This window comes from Lathyrus oleraceus, chromosome 5 (genome assembly GCF_024323335.1).
Source record: "Lathyrus oleraceus cultivar Zhongwan6 chromosome 5, CAAS_Psat_ZW6_1.0, whole genome shotgun sequence".
NCBI classification, from domain to species: Eukaryota; Viridiplantae; Streptophyta; class Magnoliopsida; order Fabales; family Fabaceae; genus Lathyrus; species Lathyrus oleraceus.
The window spans coordinates 325436532-325448244 of record NC_066583.1 but is presented as its reverse complement, the minus strand read 5'-3'; the positions used below and the strand labels follow the sequence as shown (position 1 = coordinate 325448244).

Below are 11713 nucleotides of genomic sequence, written 5' to 3'. Positions count from 1 at the left end.
ATTTCACTCAACACTACCATAAGGTAGCTCTGCGTGTTGGATCAATGCGTTTGATTACAAATGCTTCTACTCCATTAATCGAAGAAGGTTACAAAGTGAAGTTTAGAAGAAAATGTGAGTTTGTGGAAATCGTAGGAATCATAAGCCGGTTCTCACAAACATCGCCACTATTCCGTTCGGGAACCATAAAGGGATGCAGTTGAAAAACCGATGTTCTTAGATTGCGGTGACGGTGGATTGTGGCTTTCAGATACCGAAGAATGAATGATCTGTAAGGTTAACACTCTAACGTTCAAGTTAATATACAAATAAGAGGGAGAAGAGTGAAATAAATTGTATCTGAAACCTTATATATAATAGAGAATTACCCTCCTATACACTCTTACCCTCGCAATACACTTGACATCATGTGTATTAAAATTACATTGATATACATTTCAAGTTCACTCAAATACAGCATTAGTATGTCTCTTAATTTAAATTTGATCTTTAAAAAGCAGAACCAACACAACTAATGGTTACATTAAAATTGGACCAATAATCAGTTCAAATACGTAAATTGAGAAATCAAGTTTAGTTTGAAATTTCACAATTGAGCCGCCGCAATCAATTGGTTGGTAGGTTGGATTCCAATTCTAATTCCATATGAAAAGTACTACTAGTAAGTGAAGTATGAAGAATCATAAACCAACCATAATATTAGTGGGGTGGGGGCTGCCATTATTATTCTTAGTTTCTTATCAACCACGAGCAGCCATCTCTTTGTGGGCTATACCTCATTGACCCCACACACCTATTTTCCTCCACCACTTTAAAACGTGATTAATCAATCAATATTAGCGGCAACACTATCTTACAATTTCATGAAAAAAAATTAAAAATTTAAAAATTGATATACTATCATATGAGTAATTTGAAAGAGTAACGTGTATACCATAAACAATTACTACTCAGTTTTTGAGATATTTTTAGTTATGTGCAAAAGTGAATTTCCTCTGAAAAAAAATCTAAAATAAAATAAATAGAGCACGCAATATCTAAAACATGTGTCAATTCTTTGTTGGAACAATAATATTAACCATATCTTTTGGTCCATATAGAATCATAGAATCTTACTAGATGAATCATAAAATCTGGCATCTTCTAAACAGAAAGGCAAAACATGATTTCAACACAAATACTACAATAATAATATAGTCATTTTAAATATTTTCCTTGCATAATTTTCCTTCTACTAGTAGTATTAATGTAGCTATATATGTCTCCCTATTTTGGACAAAACGACAAAATAATTACAAAATAAACTTAGGACAAAAATATTTTCTTAAGGATAACGCTTACTCTAGTGCTCTACACTCTTACAAGCTGCTTGATTAAAAAAAAAAAAACTTAGTCACAAGGGTAGTTTAGAGATTTCACAGGCAATAACAGAACCCGACAAAAATTATCAGTATTAACGACTCAGGATTTTTCTTCTGAAATGACTGATAAGCCCTCGGGGTTTAACTGGGCCACGTCAGAAACTCGTCAAAGTCAAACTCACCGAACTCTTCTTTTTCTTTCCGAAACCCCATAAAGTTAACGTCCGTTAAACTTAACGGCGTGTCGATATCGAACCCAAACGCATCCACAGTTCCGTAACGAAAGCTGTCAAACGGCGTCGAGTCACCGTCGTAGTAAGGCAGAACGGAAGTCGGAGAAGCGAAACCGTCACCGGAGAAAATCTTCGGTGGCTCGTTGACATCTTTCTTAACGGCGTCGCTATTTGGAAAGTTGGTAACCGCCTTTGGACCCTTGAGCTTCACGGCTGCTTCATCGTACACAGCGGCGGCTTCCTCCGCCGTGTCAAAAGTTCCTAACCAGACGCGTTTCCGTTGGTTCGGGTCACGGATCTCAGCTGTCCACCGACCCCAAGGTCTCTGACGAACACCACGGAACATGTTTTGCCGGCGAGAACTACCGGACTTTTTGACTACTTTTCCAGTTCTTTTGAAACGGGTCGGGTCAGTGGAGCAAGCTGAAGAAGAAGGTGAAGTTTTTGGAGAATCAGACACAAGAGGAAAGTGCATGGTGATTTCGGTTATTTCTCTCTTCCCTCTTTGAACCTTTCGCGGTGACGGTTCATCGTCACCGGAAGAGTCGGAATCAGTTGCATCATGGTCAGTGAGAATGACCCGGAGTAGCTTCATCTTGTTTTGGGTTTTGGTGGTGGTTTTGAATGATGGGTTAGTTTCAAAATTTGATCTTGAAGCTTTTGGCTTCAGATTGTGAAGCTTCAAGGTTGATTGTACGGTCATGGAAGAAAAAAGAGAGTGAAAAGAGAGAAAGAGAAATTGGCGGGAAAATAAGGGGAAGAGAGAGAGAGAGGGAGTGAAGAATGATGAATAGAGGGGGAAATAAAAAGAGAGAAAGAAAACAAGATAAGAGAGAGAGTTAAAGGGAATTTAAGGGTGTGTTGGAATTGGAGGAAAGAAAGAAATATTTATCTCGTGATAGGGTCAGAAAATTGGTAAAGAAATTGAAGTTGGGGTGAGTGAGTGAGTAGAGAGAAAATGGAGTGTGGGTGAGTGAGTGTGAGTGAGTGGGAGGAGGGTCATGACTAATGAATCAATATTGTGGATGTGTCATGTGAGTGTGTATGTCGTTGTCGGTAGAAAAAATGTAATAAAAATATCTACAGCTTGCAAAATGTAGTAACTGCCATATTTGACACGTTGCTTCTCTAATTTAAATTTTTGAAAGATACTTTCATTAATGTTCTTATGCTCAGTGATTATTATGAAATTGGAGATTTTGATAATGTTAATACGAGGAATTGAGAAGAGACTGGAAGAGAGGAATATCAATTACTACGTTGAAATTGCGAGATTGACGTGACTTTTTATGGTTTGTTATATTTTTTGGTCGAATTATTCTAGTTTCTAACTTTTTATTTTATTTTATAAAGCGGTCAAATAATAAATGACTAGTAGTAGTGGCCATAGTGGCCATACCGTTGGGTATGACCAGCCCATGATGAACTGTAATTTTGTACTCATACAATTTTTTTCTATTGGGGCTGTGCTAGATTAGTAAACTATATTACCTGAATTAGATTTCAAATATCAATTAGGCAAAGAGACTTTTGAGACTATTTATCGTGCATGTTCTACTTATCAAATTAAATGTTCTAAATGCCATGTTTTGAAAATTTATATAAATATCCTACTTTATAATTTTTTAAAGCAGTAAATAAATTTGATGGGCAAAGGACTACCATATACACTTCCACCTTATCCCATCCATGTTAAATCCTTATTTATTTATTTATTTTTGTTTTCTTTATCATTTATTCATGTAAATTAAATATTTAATTAATATATTAATAATTAATTAATCTAATAATAAAATAATTTTATTAATTAATACATTTTATTTCATTTTAATATCAGTAATATGATAAAAAAAAACTAAAATATTTTAAAATAAAAAATAATTAAATATATTTTTCGTCTCTATAAATAATTCAAAATCTGATTTTAATCTCTATAATTTTTTTTAATAAATGGTTTTTCTAAAGTTTTACGTCTATAAATTTGGTATTTGCCGTCTATTTGGTCTAACAAAAGCTGATCTGATACGTCATTTCACTTAAACTCAACATTTTGGTTGACTACATAAACATATTAGATTGCGTATGTTACAAATCTCTCTAAATTTAATGATCTTCTTCTTGTTCATCTTCCTCTTCTTCTCTTTCACCGTATTATTAATTCGCATGAAGAAAAAAATATATATCTAGGACTCAAACACATATGAAAAATTCGCATGAAGGTTATCTAATCTCTTCAATTGAGGAAACTCTGACAGACTCAAAGACATTTTTGTTCACGTGAATATTTAAGGAAAAATCTCTTTGTTGTATGAGTTTAAATGTATAATTCCTCTTGTAGAAGGGTGCTTTCTTGATGTGTACAATCAAGTACAAAAGTTATCCAACTTTTTGGTGAAAGTCTTCCAACGTCTTTTTTTCTTTTCTCTATATAAGGAGCAAATGTACTTGAAGAAGAAGACTATACGCTGCAATACAAGACATTAAACCTTGACATTCAAAGAGAAATTATTCTATCAAATTAGATAGACTTATAACATCTTACCAACTATATATTTTAGAAGTTCTTAAAATCTTAAGAGTCTTAACAAGTTGTATTGTATCTACACCTCTGATTGCATATCAAGTGTAGTTTTTATCCTAAATCTCTTAACAGTTTATTATAGAGTCAGAAGTCTCTTACTTTAGTGTCTGAGCATTGGAAGTCTCTTGCTTGTGTGTTTGAGCATATGAGTCTCTTATTTGAGGGTTTGAGCATTGAAATCTTATGCTTATGTGCTTGAGCATAATAGTCTCTTACTTGAGGGTTTGAGCATTGGAAGTCTCTTGTTTGTGTATTTGAGCATAAAAGTCTCTTATGTGAGGGTTTGAGCATTCAAGTCTCTTACTTGAGGGTTTGAGCATTGAAAGTCTCTTGCTTTATGCATTACTACAGATAATACATTCTATGACAACACTTTTATCTCACTCAGCAGAAAACCAATGTATAATTCCAAGACGCGCCATAATTAATTTTTTTAAAAAAATTATTTCCTTGGATATTGAATATAGTCGAGGGAAAAAATAATCCATGACATGCTTCGAATCCCAGCAAAAGAAGTTTGAGTGTTATTTATTTTTATTTAATTTTTTATTTGTTAATTAATTGATCTATTTCTTCGGTTTCTTTAATAACCGAGGGGTTATATTTTACTATAAAAGCACTTGTTAACTAAGTTTTACCCTAAACCGACCCACTCTAATCCCGTATACATCATTCTTTGGGATGAATTACAAACCTGAAAAAAATTTCAAGGTTGCATGTTTTTCTTCTAACACCAACCTTGAACAAAACATGTTTTTTCATCTTTTTCAATCCATCTCACATAATGATGTTTTTTATGTTGTTGTTTTCACCTTTCTTGCATGGCCATTGTTATATTTTGGGATAACCTTTATATGTTGTCAATCAAAGAAAATACTCGATGATTTATTTCTTTCCTCGGTTGACAATATTGAGAAATTTATTCTTAAACATATTGTATATTGCACACAAAGAAAGTGGTGAATAGTAAAAAATTGAAAAAATAAACATTACATCGATTTTAATATAAAACTGGGCAGAAAGTCCCTAGTTTATTTTATTTTTTAATTAATATTGAAATAACATTTTCCACCGGCTTTAAAAAAGAATCAAGGGGTATAGTTACTCAGTTAAACAACAATTTATGTCATACATTCATAAAGTAACAACGCCCAAGATACTACCAACACATCAATCCACCAGAAACCCTCTATATCCAATAAGAATGTGAACACCGTTACTATATATCTTGAACACTATCTTGTAAAACTCAAACATTTATAATGAAAACGTTTTCCATGAAAACATTAATAATGAAAGCTTGGAACATATCTCTAGGATGGATTGCAAGTGCAAAAAAAAAATTATTACAATGTTGATGTTCTTACATAATATCTTATCTTTTTACTTGAATTTTATGTTATGTATCTAACATTTTTTATATTATATCAGAAACTGGAAGTGTTCAAACCATTCAACTTGAAAAACAATGGGTAAATTTGGATTTATTTAAAATGATGATGATGAATCAAATTTGTCAAAAACTTGTACTTGCAGATTGAAACCAAAACAATGTAACCTTAGAAACATTGAATTTAATATTATGTTTAATTTAATTATTTTGAGTAAACAATATAATTTAATATCTATTACAAACAATGTAATTTAATATTTAGTGTAAACAATTTAATTTTTATTTTAAAAAATATTTTCCCCTCGGTCTTTGACAAAAATCGAGAGGTATGTGGCGATAGTTTTAAAAATATAAATATGTTGATGTTGGGGATCGAACTCATGACCATTTCAATTTTCCCCTCGGTCTTTGACAAAAACCGAGAGGTATGTGGCGATAGTTTTAAAAATATAAATATGTTGATGTTGGGGATCAAACTCATGACCATTTTAATTATCCTCTCGGTTACTCTGAAACCGAGGGGTATAATGGTGAGTTTTCATGACACCCTTCGATACCCCACTTGTATAATTGAGGTTATATCTTTCACGTCCAAGGTGAAATGAGTTATTTGTAGTAATGGTGCTTGAGCATTTGTAATCAGGTTTTGTTGTAGTGAAAATCCCTTGAAAGTATAACGGGACTAGACTACTCCCAAGTTGTGAGAGGAACCATGATAACTGACGTGTGTCTATGCTTTTACTTTCCTTGTTTATGTTTTTATCATTTCGCTGCTATCATTTGTACAACTCTGAGTCAAATTCTAATCAAGAATTTAATAAGGACTTTCATAAACAAAACCTAGTGAGTCTAATTTAGACTCTGAACTAAGTGTTCAAAATCTCATTGAGATCAATCAGAAGCAGAAGAAGAAAAAGCTTATAGGAGAAAATCCAACACAATTCAACCCCTGTTCTTATTTTTTTTGTCACCTTCATTTGGCATCAGAGTAAGGTTTGTGCTAAACACTTAATAGTGGTGTAAAAAAGATTCTGAGAAAAACACGTTTTTCATCATGGGTGATCCTCAACGAACTATCACTAGTGAGGGTAATCCCTTTGGCACTGTCAGTCATAAGTATAGTACCTTTAAGAAAAACAATTATACAGCTAGACCTCAAATTTTTTAATGGAGACCCTACTAAGTTTGAATGGTGGAAGAGCAAGATGTATACTCATATCATAGGTCTTGATGATGAGTTATTAGATATTTTGGAAGATGACATTGATTTTCCAGTCAATGGAGTTGGAATGGTGTCTGGCAGTAAATCTCTAACACCTACTCAGGATGAGACTTACAGAAAACATCATAGAGTTAGAGGCATCTTCGTTGATGCTCTACATCATTCAGAGTACATCAAAATCATTGATAAATCTACTTCTAAGACCATTTTTAAATCTCTATGTGATACATATGAAGGGAATAAACAAGTTAAGGAAACTAAGGTTAACCTTCTGGTTCAACAATATGAGTTGTTCAAAATGAAGGAGGATGAAGACATTGAAAACATGTTTTATAGGTTTCAAATTCTTATGTCTTGACTTCATGTTCTGAATAAGAGCCATACTACCTATGATCATGTCAAGAATATTCTTAGGAGTCTTCCTATCATATACAAACCCAAGGCAGCAGCTATCCAGTGGGCTAATGACTTAAACACATTAAGCCTTGAAAGTCTTATCAACAATCTCCAGAGTCATGAGATGAAGCTCAATGGAGATGAACCTGCCAAGAAGTCAAAGTCCCTTGCTTTGAAATCTTCTGCAAAATTTGTAAAGGTTCCTAAAATTTAGAACTCTAAAGAAGCTTCTTAATCAGAAGGTTCTGAAGAAGACTCAAATGTTGAGGAAATGGCCTTTATCATTAGACGACTTCAATACTTGGCTAAGAAGAACAAAATACTGTCTGGTAGAAGCAATGGATTCAGAGAATCAAGTTCAAGAGATAAGAAGGATGATCATAAGGGTTGTTTCAATTGCAAGAAGTCTGATCACTTCATTAATGATTATCCAAAGTTGCAAAAGGACAAGGCAAAGAATGGAAACTTCCAGAAGGACAGCTTCAGAAATAGGTTCAAAAAGAGTCTCATGACAACATGGAGTGAACTTGATAATGAAGAAGACTATGATAAAGATGAAGAACAAGCCAATCTAGATTTGATGGCTCTTACATCTTCTGAAGCATAATCTGACTCAAATTATGGTTCATAATTTAAAGAGAATGAGGTATTTTCTAAACTATCTCGTTCTAGTTTGATTACTTTTATTCAATATATTTTGAGTAGGTGTTAGGAAAAGGCCAAACACATGAAAATATTAACAAAGCAATATGATATTTTGAAAGAGGAACTAAGATCTGTTCAAAATAAGAATGAAGCTCTTGAGAGAGATCATATTGCTCATTTCTAAAGAAGTATCTTATAAAACTCTTGATGAGTGTAAAATGGCTCTTGAAGAATTTATCTTAACTAGACTTAAAGAACCAAACTTGCATCCATAAAATCTATGGTGTAATTAGAAGCAGAGTAGAAAGTCTTAGTTAGTATCAAAATCCTTTTAATCCAAGGACTGAAACCTTGATTAAACCATCATATCCTTCTTGATCAAAATCTACTCAAAAGGGTTAGACTTTTATTTTGTACCTTATTCTAACAATGCAAAGGATCTAAACCAATCATTACCTAAAATTGTTGAGTCAAGGGTTCTGAAGAAACCAGAACCTGAGACTCTAAAGTCAAAGTTTCTGAAGTCACCAGAACTTAAGACTCTGAATTCAAAGGTTCTGAAGAAACCAAAACCTAAGGCATCAGGTCATAAGGTTCTGAAAGGTTCTGAACCTAAGGTTAAGACTCGTTCAAGACAACAAACTTCTAAATCAAAAGTCTTGAATGATTCTAAACCTTTTCATATGAAGGAAAATGTACAAAACAAGAGAAAATGTGTCATAACTAATCCTAATGGACCTATAAGACTATGGGTACCTAAATTTGAAATCATTTTTGCTACAAATATGCTTTAATGGGGAAGAAAAATAGCAGTCATAGTACCTGGACAATGGCTGCTCACAACATATGATATGAGAAAAGCATATGTTTCAAACCCTCACTCTGAAAGAGGGGGGACTATGGGATTTGGAGGAAACCAAAAATGGAAGATCATTGATACATGTATTATTGGTAACTCATATATCTATATTAATAATGTTTGGTTAGTAGATGGACTAAAACATAACCTACTTAGCATAAGTCAATTTTGTAATAGTGGTTATGAAGTGGTGTTTAATAAGAATATTTGCACAATCATGAGTGAATTTGATAAATCTCTAGTGTTCAAGGATAAGAGGAAAGACAATGTTTATAAAACTAATTTTTCTGAGTTGGATGATTAGAAGGTAATTTTACTTCTATAAGTGAATGATGAAAAATGGGTCTGACACAGAAGGTTAGGTCATGCTAACTAGAGATTAATCTCCAAGCTTAGAAAGTTAAAGCTTGTTAAAGGGCTTCCAAATATTAACTAGAATTCTAATGCTCTTTGTGTAGCATGCCAAATAGGGAAAATTAACAAAACCTCTTTTAAATAAAAAACTTTGTCTCTACCTCCAGACCCTTAGAAATGCTTCACATTGATTTGTTTGGTCCTGTTAGTACTATATCAATCAATGGGAAGAAATATGGACTTGTCATAGTTGATGAATTTAGTATATGAACTTGGGTTTAATTCCTTAAAACCAAGGATGAATCATATGATGTGTTTAGTGACTTATGCATACAAGCACAAAATGAAAAAGAGTCAAAAAAAATAAAAGTAAGGAGTGATCATGGAGGGGAATTTGAAAATGAACCTTTTGAAAACTTTTGTGAAAAATATGGAATTCTCCATGAGTTCTCTTCTTCTAAAACTCCATAACAAAATGGAGTTGTAGAGAGAAAGAGCATATCCCTACAAGAAGTGGCTAGAATCATGATTCATAAAAATAACTTACCTAAGTACTTATGGGAAGAAGCTGTAAACACAACATGTTATATTCTAAACATGATCTACATCAGACCCATTATGAACAAAACTGCATAAAAGGAAGAAAACCTAACATTTCTTCTTTCATCAATTTGGATGTATATGTTACATCTTAAACAGTAAAGTCAATATGAAGAAATATGATGCCAAAGCTAAAAAAGGTATCTTTTTAGGATACTCTGAACACTTAAAGGCATACAGGGTGTATAACTCTGAAACCAAAATGGTTGAAGAGTATATACATATCACATTTGATGATAAAGAGCCTTACAATAAAATGTTAAAGCTAGTTGAATTTTTTTCTTCAGAATTTCATTTATAAGAGGTTTATCAAAAAGCTGGTGTATCATAAGCCATAACTCTTTCAGAAGCTAAATGTTCAGAAGCTAGAGGTTCATAAGCTAGATGTTCAGAAGCTGGTAGTACATAACCAAACCTAACTTCTGAAACACATCCAAAGGAAGCAAGTTCTGAAAAAGCTCCTTGTGACTCTCAAGAAGATGCACAATCTAGAAATACCTTTAAGTATAAGTCTTCTCATCCAAAAGACTTAATCATTGGAAATAAAGATAGTCCTCTAAAAACAAGATTTGCATTCAGAGATGAGCATTCAATGTTGGGACTTATCTCCATGATTGAATTAACTTCTATTGATGAAGCATTATCTGATGATGGATGGATTGTATCCATGCAAGAAGAACTGAACCAATTTCAAAGGAATAATGATTGGGATCTGGTACCCAGACCTCATTAGAAGAACATCATTAGAACAAACTAGGTGTTTAATAACAAGCTTAATAAGCAAGGAGAAGTGGTAAGAAACAAATCTAGAATGGTAGCTCAAAGCTACAGTTAGCAAGAAGGTATAGATTTCTATGAAACCTTTGCATCTATTGAAAGGTTATAGGCAATTAAGTTGCTTCTCTCCTATGTTATTAATCACGACATCGTTTTATACCAAATAGATGTTAAGAGTGCATTTTTAAACGGTGTTACTTCTAAAGAAGTATATGTAAAACAACCATATGTATTTGAGGATTCAATCCATCCAGAACACGTTTTCAAACTTAAGAAGTTACTCTATAGACTCAAACAGACTCCCAGAGCTTGGTATGAGAGACTGAGTAACTTTCTTTTAGAAAATGATTTCCAAAAATGGCAAGTTGATACTACACTCTTTAGAAAAACATTGAAGAATGATATCTTAACTATTTAGGTGTATGTAGATGATATTATTTTTGGTTCTACTAATGCTACCCGTTGCAAGGAGTTTTCTAAGACAATGGAGGCTGAATTTGAGATGAGCATGATTGGGGAATTGAAGTTCTTCCTTAGAATACAGATCACCAAGCAAAGATGAAGATCACCAAGCAAAGAGATTCTGAAGAAGTTCAAGCTTGATGACTGCAAAGTCATGAACACTCCTATGTATCCAACATGCAATCTAAACAAAGAGGAAGAAAGCTCCAAAGTCTGTCAGAAGTTGTATAGAGTATGATTGGCTCCTTACTATATTTAACAACTTCTAGGCCAAATATTTTGTTTAGTATGTGTATGTGTGCAAGATTCCAATCAGATCCTATGGAGACTCGCTTAACTACTGTTAAGAGGATCTTTAGGTATCTGAAGGGAACAACTAATCTAGGATTGCTTTATAAAAAATACCTAGATTACAAGCTAGTTGGGTTCTGTGATGTTGAATATGTTAGGGATAGAATTGAAAGGAAATCCACTAGTGGAAACTGTCAATTCATAGGTAAAAACCTAATATCCTGGGTCAGTAAAAGACAAGCAACTATTGCTTTATCCACAGTAGAAGCAAATCTTAGTTGTTAAATGTTATACACAACTCCTTTGGATGAAATATCAGTTAGAAGACTATCATATTAGTGGAAGCAATATTCATATCTTCTGTGATAATATTGATGCCATATGTTGAACAAAAAATTCAGTTCATTGATATATATCACTAATGGCTTATATATTTACCAAGCCTCTTACAATAGAAATATTTGATTTCATTAAAAAGAATATGAACATGAATTTTGTGAAAGATTAGTGCTTGATTCTAAATGAAGGATCAGAGTCTG

At 33.0% G+C, this 11713-nt stretch overlaps 1 protein-coding gene across 1 annotated transcript; it reads right to left on the bottom strand.

Annotated features, from left to right (window-relative positions):
• Window positions 1-1181: 1181 nt before the first annotated feature.
• Window positions 1182-2593, bottom strand: LOC127084369 (pathogenesis-related genes transcriptional activator PTI6). The gene has a single exon (XM_051024801.1). It carries the CDS (start codon window positions 2295-2297, stop codon window positions 1503-1505), a length of 795 nt encoding a protein of 264 aa, XP_050880758.1. The 5' UTR covers window positions 2298-2593; the 3' UTR covers window positions 1182-1502.
• Between the last annotated feature and the right edge of the window lie 9120 nt (window positions 2594-11713).

Coding starts and splice junctions, on each gene's coding strand:
- LOC127084369 (XM_051024801.1), bottom strand. CDS start 2,297: ATGACCGTACAATCAACCTTGAAGCTTCACAATCTGAAGCCAAAAGCT.